The sequence below is a fragment of the Bos grunniens genome, chromosome 1, assembly GCF_055505025.1.
Source record: "Bos grunniens cultivar Pamir isolate PY7600 chromosome 1, Bosgru_T2T1.0, whole genome shotgun sequence".
In the NCBI taxonomy this organism is placed as follows: domain Eukaryota; kingdom Metazoa; phylum Chordata; class Mammalia; order Artiodactyla; family Bovidae; genus Bos; species Bos grunniens.
The window spans coordinates 8,398,676-8,417,108 of record NC_141165.1 but is presented as its reverse complement, the minus strand read 5'-3'; the positions used below and the strand labels follow the sequence as shown (position 1 = coordinate 8,417,108).

Below are 18,433 nucleotides of genomic sequence, written 5' to 3'. Positions count from 1 at the left end.
CAGACTTGGGAGACAGAAATCTGTTCTTTGCAGAACGTTGCAAGCCTTCCGAGAGACAGCTTCAATCGACTTCCCCAGGAGAGGAAGGCCGTCCCCCATACCCGCTCACACATGGCAGCTATTAGGGAGCTGCTGCAGAAGGCAGAAAGCATTTGGTCCGGGAGGACTTTTTCTTCCATGAGAGCCTGTTTCCCATCCACAAATCTGCCCAACTGCACGAGCGCTGGATATAAATAGTCTTGAGGAAATAAAACTACCCCCTCTCTCTCCATCTCTCAACAGGGTCCTGTCCCCGCTAGGACACTGCGGAAAAGGTGCCCCCTCCAACCCGCCACCCTTGCCCCCTCCCAGTAAGGCAGCCAGAGCCGCACCGCAGGGCAAACACGGGGACCACAGGGCAAATGCGGGGACCACACCAGCTCAAAGTGGAGAGCGACCACACTGGTGCCCATCTGCATTTCCCCCAGCATGTTATCAAGTCTCTGCCTTGACTGTGAGCAGAAGAATTCGCCCCGGAGTCACTTGGAAACTGGCTTGTGGAAACAAGATTCAAGTAAAAATACAGCACATCCAGTAGCTGAAAAGCCTCTCCCCACCCCAACCACCCACCCACCGCCAAAAAAAAAATGACGGCAGCTCAGGAAAACATCCCACGTATTATTCCTTTTGCATTTCAATGTCAGACTCGTCATGTCGCCTTTGCCGTAGGTATTAGGTTTGATAACAAGAAGTCGGTTAAAACTAACAAAAAAATTTTTCCAGTTGGAGGTGAAGGGCAAAGGAAGAAAGAAAGGAGAGAAAGGGGTCTATGAAAGACCCTTAAAAACCTCCCCAGCTATAAAAGCTTTTAAAGGTTGGCTTTAATCTGCCAGCTGCTCTTTGGCTGTTGCCATATTGTAAAACGGCCGCCTCAACACCGCGTCAACCACATGTCAAAAGCTATTCAGCGTGCACCTGGAATTCCGAGCTCCTCTCGAATGTGGACCTCTCAAAATTATTTTTTAAGCTGTATTTTAGAGGGGCACTAGACGTTTCCCTCTCCTGTGTGTACATTCGATTCAGAACTAGGATTAAAGGTGCAGGGAGGGAAGATTCCGTGACAAATAACTATGCTAAAACCAAAGTTTTTTTTTTTTTCCTTTTAATTGGAGAATTCTAATTAACTCAAAAAAACACATGAGACCCTTCACTGCTCCACAATCCAGTTTGCTCCTCAGAGGGGCAAGGACCCCCTCCGTGCCCTCCCCCGACTGGCAGGGCCATGTGAGACTCCGATGAGATCCGGACAAGGAAAGGCACTACTACAAAGCACTCGAGCAAGATGAGAAACCATCTTCTTGTTTTTCAGAAACTTGCAGAGCAAGGACTCGGAAGCACTCAGGTGTTTGCAGAATGAAGCGGTCTGCGAGAGGAGGGGGTAACACCACGTGACCTGACTTAGTCCAAGTTTCTTCATAAAGCACCCAGCGTCGAAAACGGAACGCCCCAGGTGGAAGGGCAATACAGCTTTTTGACATATTTCACAAGTATTGACACTATCTTGATCGACAATACCTGGGACTTCTCTGGTGGTCCAGTGGTTAAGAATCTGCCTTCCAATGCAGGGGATGTGGGTTCGAGCCCTAGTCAGGGAACTAAAATCCCACATGTGGGGGCTGGGAGGGGGGGCAACTAAGCCTGATCTCTGCATTTAAAGAGACACCCTAGTGCTACAAGGAAGCCCCATCACAGTCAAAATAAAAAAGTAATTTAAAAAAAATGCCTGTTTGCGGTGAGGGGGGACAGGGAAATGTGTCAACCACAAATAATCTAGGGTTAAAATCAAAATGGAATGTTACACTAGTTTTTAAGCACACATGATCCACCCTACAACTCCACACCACCGAAGCTGCACACACCAACAACATGGTGATGTTTTTGCCCAGTTTCTTTAATAAGAAACCCAGTTGTCACTTCTGGTTATGCTTACATCTTGAGCCCCCGAGGAGAAGGAGCCCCACACCCTCTGGCAGGATGCCTGCTGAGGCTTGGCCTGCTTCCCAGACTCGGGGTGCCATCATGACACTAGCTCTGAGCCGTGAGGAAGGCCCAGAAGTAACCCCAGCTTGCTTGTCTCAGAAAGAACCCCATGCTCCCCAGCCCCAAGTGGCGATGTCCCAGGATGAGAGGACAGGTCAGGTCCTCCTCGGCTGCTGCCCTGTGCAGAGAGTGGTGCACAGTCCCAAGCCCCCTCGATTGCTCCAGGGAGGCAGTGGGTGGCGAGGGGGTGGGGGATGGGCGACAGTTCTGTCCCACCCTGTCCAAATCAACCAGCTGCCCCTCTCAACACTAACCCCTGTGACTCCACGGCACAGAGAGGGGGAGTGTGCCTTCTTTCTGCCATTTCCTTGGCAGAGATTGAAAATAGCAGCAGAGCCCAGAGAAATGGAAACAAGAGGGTGAACTTCTGGACCAACCGGACTTTAGGTCCTGCCAGGGAAAGCACTGTGGCTTTTCTGTAAAGTCGGCATCGCTCACGAACACACTGGTGCCTCCCTCCCCCCGACCCCGTGCAGGAAAGGTGTATCCTGGCTAGCTCCTGGTCACCACCAGTGGTGGGGGGCTGTGATGGCCTTGGACCCTGGGGCGCCCCAGTGGTGCTTGACCCTTGGGCTGTAGCCACTCCTCCGGAGAGGAAGTGATCTGTTTGCAAGCATTCACTACATAGATGCCCGCACACATGTGGTCTCCTTTGACTAATGGTTCAAAACAGTTTGACAGTCAAGAAACTGCTAGGTCCTGGCAGGGGTCGGGGGGGGCGCTAGAATGAGGAACGACCACCAGGAACATCTTCCAGTCATTGAGCGAGAGGATTGCTGAGGCCCAGAAATGCACACGTGCTGAGCTGGGGGCTTAAACCAACAGGCAGCAGCCAGAGTAGAGGCATTTACTAACAAACTCAAATCCTTTTTGAATAACTAATGCGGGTGTCAAATATCAAACAAACTATCAACTCCTACACAAGAGTACTTGCCCTTTCTTATTAAAAATATTAATCATTACTGCTGGGAGAAATTGAAGGCGGGAGGAGAAGGGGATGACAGAGGATGAGATGGTTGGATGGCATCAACGACTTGATGGACATGAGTTTGGGTGGACTCCAGGAGTTGGTGATGGACAGGGAAGCCTGGCGTGCTGCAGTCCAGGGGGTCACAGAGAGTCAGACACGACTGAGCGACTGAGCTGAACTGAACTGATTAATGATATTGTAATAACACTTTTAAAAATAATTTTATTTTATTTACTTCTGTCCGTGCTGCGTCTTTGCTGCTGTGGGGGCTTCTCTCAAGCTGGGACGATCAGGCACGCCACACTCTACTTGCGCTGCTGGGTTTCTCATTGTGGCGGCTCCTCCTGTTGTGGAGCACAGGCTCCAGAGCTCAGACTTCAGCAGGTGTGGCCCGTGGGCTCAGTACTTGTGGCTCCTGGGCTCCAGACCACAGGTTCCATAGCTGTGGGCCTGGGCTCAGTTGCTGTGCAGCATGTGGGATCTTCCCTGGATCAGAGATCGAACTGAGTCTCCTGCATTGGCAGGCTGATTCTTTACCACTGAACCACCAGGGAAGCCCCAAGTCCTTGGCCTTTTAACATTCAAGTTTTGACCTCTTATGGGATGCCTTCAAAGTCCAATGACATACAGTGATTTGGTTTTTTAAAATCTTTAATAACTGGTTTTGCTCATTATAAAAATAATACATGTCTGTAATAGAATCCCAGACCACCTGACCTGTCTCTTGAGAAATCTGCATGCAGATGAGGAAGCAACAGTTAGAATTGAACATGGAACAACAGACTGGTTCCAAATAGGAAAAGGAGTATGTCAAGGCTGTATATTGTCACCCTGCTTATTTAACTTATATGCAGAGTACATCATGAGAAACGCTGGGCTGGAGGAAGTACAAGCTGGAATCAAGATTGCTGGGAGAAATATCAATAACCTCAGAGATGCAGATGACACCACCCTTATGACAGAAAGTGAAGAACTAAAAAGCCTCTTGATGAAAGTGAAAGAGGAGCATGAAAAAGTTGGCTTAAAGCTCAATATTCAGAAAACTAAGATCATGGCATCTGGTCCTGTCACTTCATGGCAAATAAATGGGGAAACAGTGGAAACAGTGGCAGACTTTATTTTTTTGGGCTCCAAAATCACTGCAGATGGTGACTGCAGCTATGAAATTAAAAGACGCTTGCTCCTTGGAAGGAAAGTTATGACCAACCTAGACAGCTTATTAAAAAGCAGAGATATTATTTTGCCAACAAAGGTCCGTCTGGTCAAGGCTATGGTTTTTCCAGTGGTCATGTAAAGATGTGAGAGTTGGATTATAAAGAAAGCTGAGCGCTGAAGAATTTATGCTTTTGAAAGGTGGTGTTGGAGAAGACTCTTGAGAATCCCTTGGCCTGCAAGGAGATCCAACCAATCCATGCTAAAAGAGATCAATCCTGAGCGTTCATTGGAAGGACTGATGCTAAAGCTCAAACTCCAGTACTTTGGCCACCTGATGCGAAGATCTCACTCATTTGAAAAGACCCTGATTCTGGGAAAGATTGAAGGCAGGAGAAGGGGACAACAGAGGATGAGATGGTTGGATGGCATCACTGACTCAGTGTACATGAGTTTGGGTAAACTCTGGGAGTTGGTGATGGACAGGGAGGCCTGGCATTCTGCAGTGCATGGGGTCGGGGTCGCAAAGAGTCGGACACATCTGAGCGACTGAGCAGAACAGAATTATGTGGAAAATAAAAAGATTTTTTTTAACATTTAATAAAATCACCATTAAGTCCCAAACCCAGAAATATACCCCCATATGTATTCCTTCCAGCCTTTTTTTCCTGTGGACGTATGCATGTGGTGTACAGGTGCTCACACAAGATGTAACGTCATAATTCTGCAGAGAACTGAATTTCAGTCCTGCCCCCAGCGGATTTGCTTAAATGGGAAGACCTTGTGCAGATAAGTTCAGCTGGGCCACCCAGAGTCTGCACCTCCGCGGAACCTCGCCTCTGCGTGGTGTCATGCATGGTGACACCCATGAAGTCATACGTGACCAGATTTTATAGCGGAAATCACATGCTACTATGGTGTCTGGGTGTCAACGAAGGTCTCAGAAACACACTTCTAGCAAATGCCAAGGGTCGGCTGTACCTCGGGTGAGTGTTTTTTCCTACTTGGATCATGTGTTATTTTTTTCCATTTATATCAGTGCAATATGGAAACACATAGGTACCTCATAAATCTTCTGTGCTATTTGCTACAAAGAGTGAGTGTCCAGGCACCAAACTGTATAAACACAGCTGGTATGCAGTAAAACTATTTAGATAGCCAGTGTGTTTATTTTGTTCTTTCATAGGCCATCCTACGGTCCCACCTAGTACACACAGTAAATGTTCAGTGAAAGGTGAATATTATTAACTGTGACTCTGAAATAATTTCTATGGGCCCAAAAGAAAAGTGCCAGCAAAACGACTGAATTACACTATGCAACACTGATGTCGAGAGAGAGGGAAAAAAAAATCAAATCTCTGCCTGCTCACCAGGAAGCCTGGCTCAGCAGCGACACCGTGTGGTCAGAGATCTCAGATTCCCAACAGCACAGAGTATTTTACAGGAAGAGGGAAGCAGGGTCTACGGGCATCTAATCCCAAAGGCAGGTGAGAAACCTAAGGATGAGTCATGTGTAACAGATGGTGGATACCAGGATCCTCCCTTTGTAACTTATTTCCATGCCGAGCAATGAGATCTATTAAGAAGGAAAACCAAATAGAGAGTACAGTCCAATTTTGTTCCCAGTCTGTCATCCGGATCTTTGCCACGAAGCACCAGCACAATGACCGAGGTGTTCCAAGACGTCTCCAGTTCAGCATCAGAAGAGGAGCCGGGGGACTCGCCCAGAAGGACCATCACAGCCACCTTCACATTCATTTGCACAATAATCCTTCGGAGAACTTGTATTGCAGAAAAACACACGCTAACACCCTGAATTCCTGCGTCTCCTTCTACAGCAGACTCACGGTCTTCTAAGAGGAATTAATGACCACTAAAAAATGAGGAGTCACACAACAGTCACGTGCTCACTCAGGCCTTCCCAAAGGAAAGGAGAATCCAGAGTGCAGAACGCAGGAGGGAAAGTAGTCCCCAGGACAGACACCCAAGACCCATCAGACCGAGTGCAGGACTCAAAATGAGAAACGAACTTTTCTCAGAACTCCTCTTTCCCAAAGATATATAGTAAAGATCGGCATGCAGTCCGTGCGGAATGTTTGTGTATGTGTATATAAATCAAATATCTGCTTCCCTGGTGGCTCAGATGGTAAAGAATCTGCCTGCAATACAGGAGACCCGGGTTTGATCCCTGGGTCAGGAAGATCCCGTGGAAAAGGGAATGGCTACCCACTCCAGTATTCTTGCCTGGAGAATTTCGTGGACAGAGAGCCTGGCAGGCTACAGTAGTCCATAGGGGTCGCAAAGGGTTGGACACAACTGAGCAATTAACACTTTCACTTTTACATTCGTTTTCACATTGTTCAACCTGTGCATCCCCACGGTTTGTTGAGTTGTTGTTGTTATTGTTCAGTTGGTAAGTCATGTCCGACTCTTTGTGAACCCCATGGACTGCCACACGGAAGGCTTCCCTGTCGTCAGTGGGGGTTACCAATCAATAGGAGAAAATGGAACTCCCATCCCCAGGCAGTTAAAAGAACCAGGAGAACAAAAATATGAAGCATCTTCTGTGTATTGTAATATACACAGTTCAGTTCAGTCACTCAGTCGTGTCTGACTCTTTGTGACCCCGTGGACTGCAGCACGCCAGGCTTCCCTGTCCAGCACCAACTCCCAAGGTTTACTCAGACTCATGTCCATCGGGTTGGTGATGCCATCCAACCATCTCATCCTCTGCTGTTACCTTCTTCTCCCGCCTTCCATCTTTCCCAGCATCAGGGTCTTTTCAAATGAGTCAGCTCTTTGCATCAGGTGGCCAAAGTATTGGAGTTTCAGCCCATACACAGACAAATATGTAAAACCTAAGGTTGTGCCCATCCTAAAGAAGAACGGGAAAAGCTAGACTTCCAAACCTCGGCTCACAGGGGATTAAGACAAGAGCAGGTGACTTTCCACTGCTACGTCCAAGAGTCAAGAGGCTCAAGTCCCAAGATTGGCACGGTCAGAACTCATGGGAAAGTTCAGAGGGCACTGCCAGGGCCAGCCTGGGTCTGTCTCCCTCCCTGACCTTGGAGCAGGCAGGCACCACTCACGAGTCCAACCTCAGCCCTCCACGCTCAGGAAAGGAGAGGGAGAGATCTAGAAGGGTGACTCCCACATTCTAGAGGACGAGAAACCCTCACCCCAAGACTCCGCCCCATCCCTCCAACGTGGCGGCTTTCCTATTGTTCTGCCGCTCAGTCATGTCCAACTCACTGCGACCCCCTGGACTGGAGCATCCCAGGCTTCCCTGTTCTTCACTGTCTCCCAGAGTTTGCCCAAATTCATGTCCGTTGAATCGGTGATGCCATCCATCTCACCCTCTGTCGCCCCCTTCCTATCCTGCCCTCAATCTTTCCCAGCATTAAGATCTTTTCCAATGAGCTGGCTCTTCACATCAGGTGACCAAAGCATTGGAGCTTCAGTTTCAGCATCAGCATCATTCCTTCCAATGAATATTCAGAGTTGATTTCCTTTCGGATTGATTGGTTTGATCTTCTTGCAGTCCAAGGGACTTTCAAGAGTCTTCTCCAGCACCACAATTCAAAACATCAATTTTTTGGCGCTCAGCCTTCGTTATGGTCCAACTCTCACATTCATACATGACTACTAGAAAAACCACAGCTTTGATTATATGGACCTTTGTCAGCAGAGTGATGTCTCTGCTTTTTAATAAGCTAGAGGACGAGAAACCCTCACCCCAAGACTCCGCCCCATCCCTCCAACGTGGCGGCTTTCCTATTGTTCTGCCGCTCAGTCATGTCCAACTCACTGCGACCCCCTGGACTGGAGCATCCCAGGCTTCCCTGTTCTTCACTGTCTCCCAGAGTTTGCCATAGCTTTCTATAGTTGTATCTATGAGTTGAAGCTCAGAGGACTGGCTTTATTTCAACACTTTATTTCAAACTCACAAAATGGAGCTGATGCTTTGCCTTCTGTTAACTTAACATATAAAACAGAGATAAATGATGTGGAGCTTTGAGGTCTGAGATGAAAGTGCAAACAAAAGTCCTAACATTATCCTCAAGAGCACCCATTAGGAAGAGGGCTGACTGCCTAAAATCTGTGTAATGAAAATGCAATGAATGTTTCTCAGATGAAAAAAAAAAATTCATCCATTGCTATAGTTACAATTTTTTATTTTTTTATTAAAAACATCACTTAGAAATGTCATGTATGAAACGAGATGCCAATCCAGGTTCAGTGCACGATGCTGGATGCTTGGGGCTGGTGCGCTGGGAAGGCCCAGGGGGATGGTATGGGGAGGTTGGGAGGGAGGAGGGTTCAGGATGGGGAGCATGTGATTTTTTTTTAAAAAATAAAATTAAAAAAAAAAAAAAAATAAAAAAAAAAAAAAAATAAAAACATCACTTAGTCCTTTTATCCTCGGCACCAGGAACTTATTAGGCACATTATACACTCTTAACTCATTCAATCTCCCAACAACAACAATAATAACATAATAGTAACAATAATAATTGCGCTAAAGTTTAAATAATACAATTTACACAAAACTTTCATAGGTATGATTTCACGTAGTCCTCAAATAATCCCACAAGGTATCCGAATCCTAAACGCTGTCAGATTTTCTACCTGTCTCCTCCAGCTGACATTCCCACCCAGAAAACTCACAGCTCTAGTCTCTGCCAAAAAGTAAGTTGGCCAAGGGACAGAGGACAACGCAAAAGAGAATTCCTCAGGGAATTTCCAACAGTTCGGACTCCGAGCTTCCACTGCCCACGGCCTGGGTTCAAATCCTTGGTCATGGAACTAAGATCCCACAGGCCGTACCCGGGGCTTAAACAAGACAACAAACAAACAAAAAAACACCCAAGAGAAAACGGAGAGCATCCTTCCTCCTTTGGAAATGTTGGTGCAGAGGGTAAAATTTGCTCTTTTCGAGGGAAAGCAGGTAAGTTTAGAGTAACCTGGACTATCAGCTATTTGCTGAAACTACACAGTTATGTCACTAAACTCACAAGTTTACCTACCGAGGAAGAGACAGACCCACAAAATAATATGCCGCAAGTAATAAGAGATGAACAACTTCACAAAGCCAAGGGATTGCTGAAAAGACGCACCCGAAGAACCTGGCGTAAACGGAGACAGAAGGCCAAGAAAAACTCTGAATGCATTCCCAGCGCCATGGCATTTTCCTTTTAGACCCAGAGCCCCCTTTGCCACAAGATGGCAGGCGTCAGCACAAAAGAAACGAGATGTGGTCTTCCCACCCAAAGATCCCCTGAGAAAGGCCCAAATGAAAACAAAGGCTTTTAATCCCAACTGAATACACTGTGCTTTCCAAATACACTCCTGACACAGAAAACAGTGAGCTTCCCCTGCTCAAGTGGAAAGGGCGATAACTTAAGAGACTTAACACCCTCTAAACTCCAGTGTTCTCCCTCTGCTTTATAGAAACCCAAAAAAAAATCAGTTATACTTGGACAATTTTCATGTGATTTCCAAACCCAAAGTCAAAAGAGAAACAGAAAATGAAAACAGAAATCAAGGATGTCCTTGGTGGTCCGGTGGTTAAGAACCTGCCTGCCAGTGCAGGGGACACGGGTTCGATTCCTGGTCCAGGAAGATCCCACGTGCTGCGGGGCAACCACTAGGCCCTTGAGCTGCAACAAGAGAAGCCCCTGCAATGAGAAGCCCACACGCTAAACCGAAGAGTAACCCCCACTCGCTGCAACTAAAGACCCAGCAAAGCCAAAAATAAATGAATAAGCATTAAAAAAAAAAAAAGAAATCAAAATTGAAACCCCCAGCCACACAACAACTAGGGGAAGGGTCACCATTCTGAAGAAGGGCATCTGAGGGGGTCCTTCCCCACCACACACTCACCTCGGTCGCCGTCAGCAGGTAAAGAGGCGTTAAGGCAGGAGCTTGCTTTGCGTCGCAGCTTAGGCCCAGCGTCGTCAGGATCTCCGTAAGGACTTCGTATCTTCTAAAGTTGCTTGATTTAAGCAGGTTAAAATCCTCTTGTGTTTGCACTACTGGAGAGCTGGGAGGTAGTTCCAAGTGCACCTGAGACGGAAAAGACAGCACCTCATAAATCAGAGGCGCTGAGGGACGTAAGGAAAAGCAGTGTCTTTACTAGTTTTTCTGAAAACGGGAACATGCGTTCTTCTCATTATCAACACTATATAAACCTGGAGCCTGGGCGTTTGGAAAAGAGCAACAAGCAGTGAAAAGATTCAAGGGAGCCCGTTAAAATCACGGCTGTGGATGAATGGAGAGAGAAATAAACACGACCATCTGCCTTCCCTGGTGGCTCAGACAGTGAAGAATCTGCCTGCAGTGTGCGAGACCCGGGTTCAATTCCAGGGTTGGGAAGAGTCCCTGGAAAAGGAAATGGCAACTGCCTCCTGTATTCTTGCCTGGGAAATCCCATGGATGGAGGAGCCTGGCAGGCTAACAGTCCATGGGGTCGCAAAGAGTCGGACACGACTATGTGACTACCACTTCACTTCACTTCACCATGTGTAAAATAGAGAGCCAGGGGGAATTTGCTGTGTGACTCAGGGAGCCCAAACTGGGGCTCTGTGACAACCTAGCGGGGTGGGATGGGGTGGGAGGGGTAGGGAGGTTCAAGAGGGAGGGGACATATGTACACCCATGGCTGATTCAAGTTGCTGTATGGCAGAAACCAACACAATATTGTAAGGCAATTATCCTTCAATTAAAAATAAGTAAATTTTTTAAAAGAACTATGAAACTTTGCCTTAGAGATATTTAACCTAATAAATTCTTACTGATGGGAAAAAAAAATTGTGGCTGTGAAGGCTAAAAAGATCTGCACTAAATGACCATGGATAGTAATTTTCCAGGTCCCAAATTTTATCACTAGTCAGTCACAGGACCTTGGACAAGTCCTTAACATGGTTATAGAACCAAGCATATAGGAAAATGGATCTGCTGAGAACCCAAATATAGTTGCTGCTGAACTTAGGACGGCACAGTGAGCCACGCTTGAAGCTCCTGTTCTACCTACTGGTCCTACCACCTAACTGCCGGGGATGGCAGTGGCCTAATTCACCTCTTGAAGAGTGTTGGTGATGGGGTGGGAGGGAGAGGAGGGAACATGTGTTTAGTTCAGTTCAGTCGCTTAGTCGTGTCTGACTCTTTGCAACCCCATGAACAGCAGCACGCCAGGCCTCCCTGTCCATCACCAACACCCAGAGTTTACCCAAACTCATGTCCACTAACTCAGTGATGCCATCCAACCATCTCATCCTCTATCATCCCCTTCTCTTCCTGCCCTCAATCTTTCCCAGCATCAGGGTCTTTTCAAATGAGTCAGCTCTTTGCATCAGGTGGCCAAAGTATCGGAGTTTCAGCTTCAACATCAGTCCTTCCAACGAACACCCAGGACTGGTCTCTGGTCTCCTTTAGGATGGACTGGTTGGATCTCCTTGCAGTCCAAGGGACTCTCAAAGACTTGGGGCTTCATGTGTATATTTAGTTCAGGCTTTGTTGTAAAGTGAAAATTAGAGGAGTTCCACCCATCAGTAGTCTGTGTCTTGGTGTGAAGGAACATACTAGAACTTCTGGCTGCCTTGAACTAGAACTTTCATATCAATGGTCTGTGTCCTGATATGAAGGAATGTACTAGAACGTCTAACTCTCTTGAAATCTGATTTTAACTGAGCATTAGCACCTCGACGACACCAGAACATTGAGGACCAGAAGAGCAACCTGAGCATGTTATTCTCATTTGCTTTTGCCAGGAACAGCTGTGAGTTTCTGTTGCCAGCAGAACTCCCAGCCTTATGTTATAAGAACATCATAAAAAGCCTAGTGGCAGCCTTCAGGCAACTTAAAATCTCTCAATCCCCACTCAAACCTTAACCAGAACAAAAATACTGCCCAAATACCCTGACCAAAACAATGCACTTGTGGAAAGTTGAAGCCAATCTAAAAAGGCTCGCAGAACTGTCCAGTTCCCACATTCCATCGGGTCAGCTGAGGGCGGCCCGCTTCACCCACGACTGAGCCTGATGCCCACTACCAGCGGTCCCCAACCTTTTTTGGCACTAGGGATCATCTTCATGGAAGACAATTTTTCCACGGGGTGTTGGGGGAGTGGGGCAGGTCCGGGGTGATTCAAGCACACTGCATTTATTCTATTCTGATTCCATCAGCTCCACCTCAGATCATCAGGCATTAGATCCTGGGGGCTAGGGACCCCTGCCTTAAACCACCCTGGAGGAAGGAGAAGGCAGAAGATGACATCCTTTAAGGTATCTGAATCCCACTGCATGTCCTCTATGTTGCTACCCAAGGGTGTGCCTCTCCTCTCCAGGGGACAAGGCTGGTGCCGGGACAGACGGTCAGCAAGGCGGTGGGTCACGTTTCATCCAGGTGACCATGTGACTGTCCGGAGATTACCTCTTGCAGGCGGCAGATATCAAATGAGCAAGCTCTGTCTTCACCTGGGGCTGTGGGTGGTGGGGGGTGGAGGGTGGTGGTGCGTGGTGCAGGAGTGTTAATGGTACATGTGCCCCCTGCACAAAGCAAGTACTCTGGGGGGCTGTTACTGAAGTCACTGTCACAGGGGGGAGATGTGGAGAAGGAAGAGGAGAGCTCCCCCTAGGAGCGGGCCTCGGGATTGCAGGAGGTGAAGGAAAGCATGGACATTGTGAAGGGCTACTGTCAGTTTCTGGAGAAGGAAATGGCAACCCACTCCAGTGTTCTTGCCTGGAGAATCCCATGGACAGGGAAGCCTGGTAGGCTGCAGTCCGTGGGGTCGCACAGAGTCGGACATGACTGAAGCGACTTGGCGGCGGCGGACTGTCAGTTTCAAGATGAGGTGTTTCTACAATGGAGACGGGTCTTCCCTGGTGGCTCAGAGAGTAAAGAATCTGCCCGCAATGTGGGATACCTGGGTTCGATCCCTGGGGTTGGGGAGATTCCCCTGGAGAAGGGAATCGCAGTTCACTCCGGTAGTCTTGCCTGGAGAATCCCCATGGACAGAGGAGCCTGGAGGGCTGCAGTCCATGGGGTCGCAAAGAGTTACACATGACTCAGCGAGTAACACGCATACACAGTGGAGACAAGAAGAGAGGCCACGTCTGCCCCTGTACCTCGCTCCACAAAAAAGGCCACCGGGGCGCGTGCTAGCCACACTCACCCTCATGGTCCTCTGCGGTTTGCGACCAATGTCTCGCCCTCCAGCTGTAATGATGTTACCACAGCAATGGGCCCATTTCAGTAACTTGGCTTTGTCTAAAATTAAGGCATTTAGACCAGACCCAAAGCTTTAGTCAAAGCTTTGGTTTTTAGTCATGTATGGATGTGAGAGTTGGACTGTGAAGAAAGCTGAGCACCAAAGAATTGATGCTTTCGAACTGTGGTGTTGGAGAAGACTCTTGAGAGTCCCTTGGACAGCAAGCTCAATAAGGACACAGAATACTTCAAATCCATTTCACAAGCTCTACTTGGACAACTTCATGCCAACGTCCTGGTTCAGTTGATAATCGAGTGTCGGCCTTAATCCACAGCCTTAAAATTTTTCCTGCATGTCTGGTCAGGAGAGCGGTACACCAAGATTGCCTTTTTCTGCATGACGATGAATGCCCAAGGCATTAACTAGTTCCCCGGCCGTGAGACCACCACCTACTGTGCAGCTGTGGTTTGCCCTTGAAGCCCTCCTCTTACTGGGTTACATCAATGCTCCATTTACTACAAAGATGAAGACTGTGAAATTGAACAGGCAAAGAGGAAACGAACCAGCCTGTGCTCATATTTATTGGTTGATCTCGGCGGTGCGGTAGTGACACAGGCCTGAGGAGCAAACAATACTTGGGCACACAGAGAGTGGAAGTCATTTAAAATCAAAAATGACATTCTAATCCTCTGAATCTCATTTTTGAAGCTGCATCATATTGCCTTTTTTTCCTAGGGCAGTGCATGCAGTATCAAATTTTATGACAGTGATAGGGTCAATTTAAATGGTGCAGCAGGCAGATTTGCTATGTAACTCGGAGCAACGGATCGCCACAGTGCCGAATCAATTTTCTAGTACAAGTCTATGCACCGGGGTGGTAAAATTCACTACTCGAAGCTGAAATACAGCTCTAGGAAGTCAGGTTTTTAAGTGGATTTTCTGAGAATGCGCAGTTACTATAGTTACCATATTTGCAGAGAAAAAAAAGAGGAGCATTTATTAGGCCTCCAAAAACGAATTCATGGGATTTGCAGCCCACATGAAATCAGCTTGGGTTGTACATGTTTATCTGGCCTGATGGTCAGATTTCTTCATTATATGCATCTATAATCTTCATTATATACATCTATATACAATTCAAGAAGTATTACCTTAAGAACGAGTGAGTGAACTTCAGAATAGTAAAGAAACAAGTATCTGTCCCCTTGAAGAATGTTTGATCAGAAAACCCAAGAGACTTAATTTGTAGGAGGGCTGCAGAGAGACACAGCATATGAAATGAAAAGAAGCCACACCAAAATAGAAGGCAACAATTCTCTAACTCAAAAAAAGATCCGTATAATAAAACAAAATCTGTTACCCTCATCCTGGGAACCATTCTGGGCAAAAGAGCCACATCTACTTAGTTTTCTCATTAGATCACAAATCCTTAAGGATAAGAGTTCACCTAAACTCTAACAAAAACTTTCGTCCAAAGGTATTAAAAGATCTGCAGTAAATGATCAGGAATTCTGAAGCAGTCTATCCTGCTACCTACCATTTGCTTAAACAAACAAACAAAAAGCTAAAAGGGGAACATGGGGGGAAAAAGACAGCTCTGGTGCCAAAGGCACCCCCTAAGGATGGGAAGGGAAGTAGCATTTTCCTTTCATCTCTGTTTCCGTTTTCTTCTTACTTATGTATTTGTGTGTGTGTATGTGTTAAGTCCCTTCAGTCGTGTCCGACTCTCTGCAATCCCACAAACTGTAGCCCACCAGCCGCCTCTGTCCATGGGATTTCCCAAGCAAGAATACTGAAATAGGTTGCCATTTCCTTCTCCAGGGGGATCTCCCCCACTCGGGGATCAAACCCGGGCCTCTTATGTCTCCTGCATTGGCAGGCGGGTTCTTTACCACTAGCACCACCACCTACGTAATAATTTGCCAGAAATCACTTCAAGATCACTTCACTTATTTGAACTTGTGCTCAGCACTTAGATTTTAAGAGTGACAAATCATAAAGGAACTAAGGATTTAAAGGTGTTTTCAACACAGTATCCCAGCAGTGGGTGAGTGTCCAGGCACATCCCTGACATCAACTACAACATTTTAACATGATAGACACTACTGTTGGGAATCACCACCCCAAGGTGCTCAATTCCCTACATTAAATAACAGTTTGAGTTTATTAACTAGAGTGTTTTGAGGCAAGAGAGTGAACTGACGGATTTTAGAAAGAGTATTACCAACCAGAGGAGAAGGGGGCAGCAGAGGATGAGATGGTTGGATGGCATCACTGACTCAACGGACATGACTGTGAGCAAACTCTGGGAGATGGTGAAGAACAGGGAAGCCTGGCGTGGCTGCAGTCCAGGGGGTCACAAAGAGTCGAACATGACTGAGTGACTGAACAATATAACCAGTATACAGTTTAAAACAAGTAAGAAGCTTTGGCTAACCCTTGGTTAACCAGCAGTCTTTAATTAGCCTTAGCTAGTAAAGAATCTGCCCACAATGCGGGAGACCTACAATCAATCCCTGGATTGGGACGATCCCCTGGAGAAGGGAAAGGCTACCCACTCCAGGATTCTGGCCTGGAGAATTCCATGGACCGTGTAGTCCATGGGGTCACAAAGAGTCACACACGGCTGAAGGACTTTCACTTCCATTCTCTCCTCCATCACAAGCCTTTCGGTGAAACAGGATACAGGACAGCCCACATCTCAACCTGCAACTCACCAGCGGCAAAAATTCCCCGGATAAGGACAGAAGTACCCTACCCACACGGCACACAGACCCTTTAGTTACCCCTTCAGGAACCTTCAGGAGCCATGTCCCATCAAGAGACCCAAAGACCCGGCTGCCAGCTTCTGTACCTGGCAAAGAACAGCTTCTCCTCCGTGAATCCCGAAAGGCACTTGCACCACAAGCCTGTCCCCATCCTCACTGTCCAGGTGGCCGTGGAGCTTGCCGGGGCCGAGCGGCTCCCCGGGCCCCTCCTCGTAAACGCAGCCACTGCTCAGGATGCTGAGCCTCAGCAGGCTCCCGTCTGCCTTGCAGAAAACCAAGCTCTGGACCGTGTCCTGCAGCGGGGACTTGCTGGTCACCCGGAAGCCAGGCAGCGTGAAGGACGACGCCAGGGCCAGCACCTTCCCTCCCTGAGAAAGATAGGCCATGAACCTCCGGGACAGGTCCTCGGGGACGGGCTCCCCGGTGGCGATGACCAGCAGCAGACAGTTGTCTGGCCACGGGTCCCTGAGAGCGTTTTCTGGAGGCAGGTGGTACAGAGTGTAACAGTCCGTGTCCACACAGTCGGCCAGGGCAGATCGGACCTGCTGGAGCCTGTCCTGGCCATCCCGAGAGTCAGAGCCCACGTAAAGGAGGATGTTGGGGGCCTTGCCCATGACATTGACCCTCCTCTCATCCCTCTCGGGGCGGAGGTCATCAGCGAGGCCCTCCAAACCGCTGCTGTAGTCGTACGGGAGATCTGGAATGTTCTCTGCAGAGGCAAACCTGACGGATTCAATGGTGCTGTTCTCAAGCTCCAAACATTCATGGCAGCTGGACAGATGGAGGGGACAGTGCTCAACGGAGCCCACGCCTCTGTCACCATCCATGGCTGGCTCACTGCCCCCAGGGGCCCCGCCTGGCCCCCTTGTGGATGCAGAACCAGGAGACTGGGGGTCCTCCATAGTGTCGGGCTCAGGAGGGTTCCTCTCAATACAAGATTCAGGGTCAGGCTGCAGGAGCTGGGCTGGCAGGTCTGAGGCCTGACCCTTAAGTTCCTTTAGGGCAGAGTCCTGCAAGTGGACAGCTAAAGGGAAGAGAAAAGACAGCCCATCAACCCTCTGCCTTGCCTCACATCTCAGTGCAAAACCTCGGGGCCTTGTCTGTACCGCAAGACCTCCATTCCACGAAGCTCACATCACCTTCTAACTCTGCGGCCTCCGTGGGATCCACATAACCGCTCCCCACCCCCCACCCCCCGGTTCGAAGGGTACCCCTGAGAGTCCCCAGTGAAACTGCAGAATTTCCACACCTTTCCCATACAGATCAGAAAACCTCAGACCCTCGTATTGATTGGTGAACAGTTGGAGTTTCAGAGAGGTGACTGTGTCCACTTGCCTACAGATTCAGTTGTGTGGGTGTCAATCTTTTATGCCATAGTGATTCTAAGAAACAAGGTGCAGGGCCTCCCCGGTGGCTCAGCAGGAAGGAATCCACCTGCCAACGCAGGAAACTTGGGTTCGATCCCTGGGTCGGGATGATCCCCTGGAGAAGGAAATGGTAACCCACCGCAGTTTTGTTGCCTGGAGAATCCTCATGGACAGAAGAGTCTTGGCGGGCTGCAGCCCATGGGGTTGCAGAGTCGGACATGACTTAGCGACCATACCACCAGTGTTGCCCTTACTGCTAAGTGCTGCTAAGTCACTTGTCATGTCCGACTCTGTGTGACGCCATAGACGGCAGCCCATCAGGCTCCCCCGTCCCTGGGATTCTCCAGGCAAGAACACTGGAATGGGTTGCCATTTCCTTCTCCAATGCATGAAAGTGAAAAGTTAAAGTCAAGTCGCTCAGTCATGTCCGACCCTCAGCAACCCCATGGACTGTAGCCTACCAGGCTCCTCTGTCCATGGCATTTTCCAGGCAAGAGTACTGGAGTGGGGTGCCATTGCCTTCTCTGTGTTGCCCTTAAGTCATACCAAACAGGAGTGTTCGATCATCCTTAAGCTTGTTAAGGATGGCATCCTGCTATGATGAACATTTCCCCAAGTTACTTACACACGATCTTCTGGGGTATCAGTCCATTAGCCATCTGGAGTCTATCTTCCAGGAATGCCACCCCTAGCTTGCTGAAGTCATCCACACTTGCTTTGGCGATTAATTGATAAGGATCCCCAGGTCGGCAAGCTAACGGCAAACAGCAGTCAGACCACTTCACAATCTGAGATAGAGTGGGCGAAGGAAGGTGAAGAAAGGGTGAGATTTTTCTTCCTTAAAATAACCAGATACTTTACTTTTCCCTTCAGCTCCCACCACAGTCAA

General features: G+C 48.2%; 1 protein-coding gene across 20 annotated transcripts in view; it reads right to left on the bottom strand.

The window, feature by feature from the left end:
- The window catches only part of HLCS (holocarboxylase synthetase), a 224,918-nt gene that overhangs the window by 161,271 nt on the left and 45,214 nt on the right, over positions 1–18,433 (bottom strand). For 17 of the 20 annotated variants that reach the window (XR_015167038.1, XR_015167251.1, XM_086409499.1 and 14 more), the window contains 3 exons: positions 18,170–18,332; positions 16,264–17,201; positions 10,085–10,267 (listed from right to left, as the gene is read on the bottom strand). Coding sequence is in view for 18 of the 20 variants with exons in the window: in XM_086409499.1 (XP_086265625.1) it covers positions 10,085–10,267; positions 16,264–17,201; positions 18,170–18,332 (1,284 nt within the window). In the remaining 2 variants the exon portion in view is untranslated. Of the gene's footprint in view, positions 1–8,359; positions 9,880–10,084; positions 10,268–16,263; positions 17,202–18,169; positions 18,333–18,433 lie in introns of those variants that run through there. The other 3 variants (XM_086410661.1, XM_086410728.1, XM_086410780.1) reach the window with 3 other exon arrangements.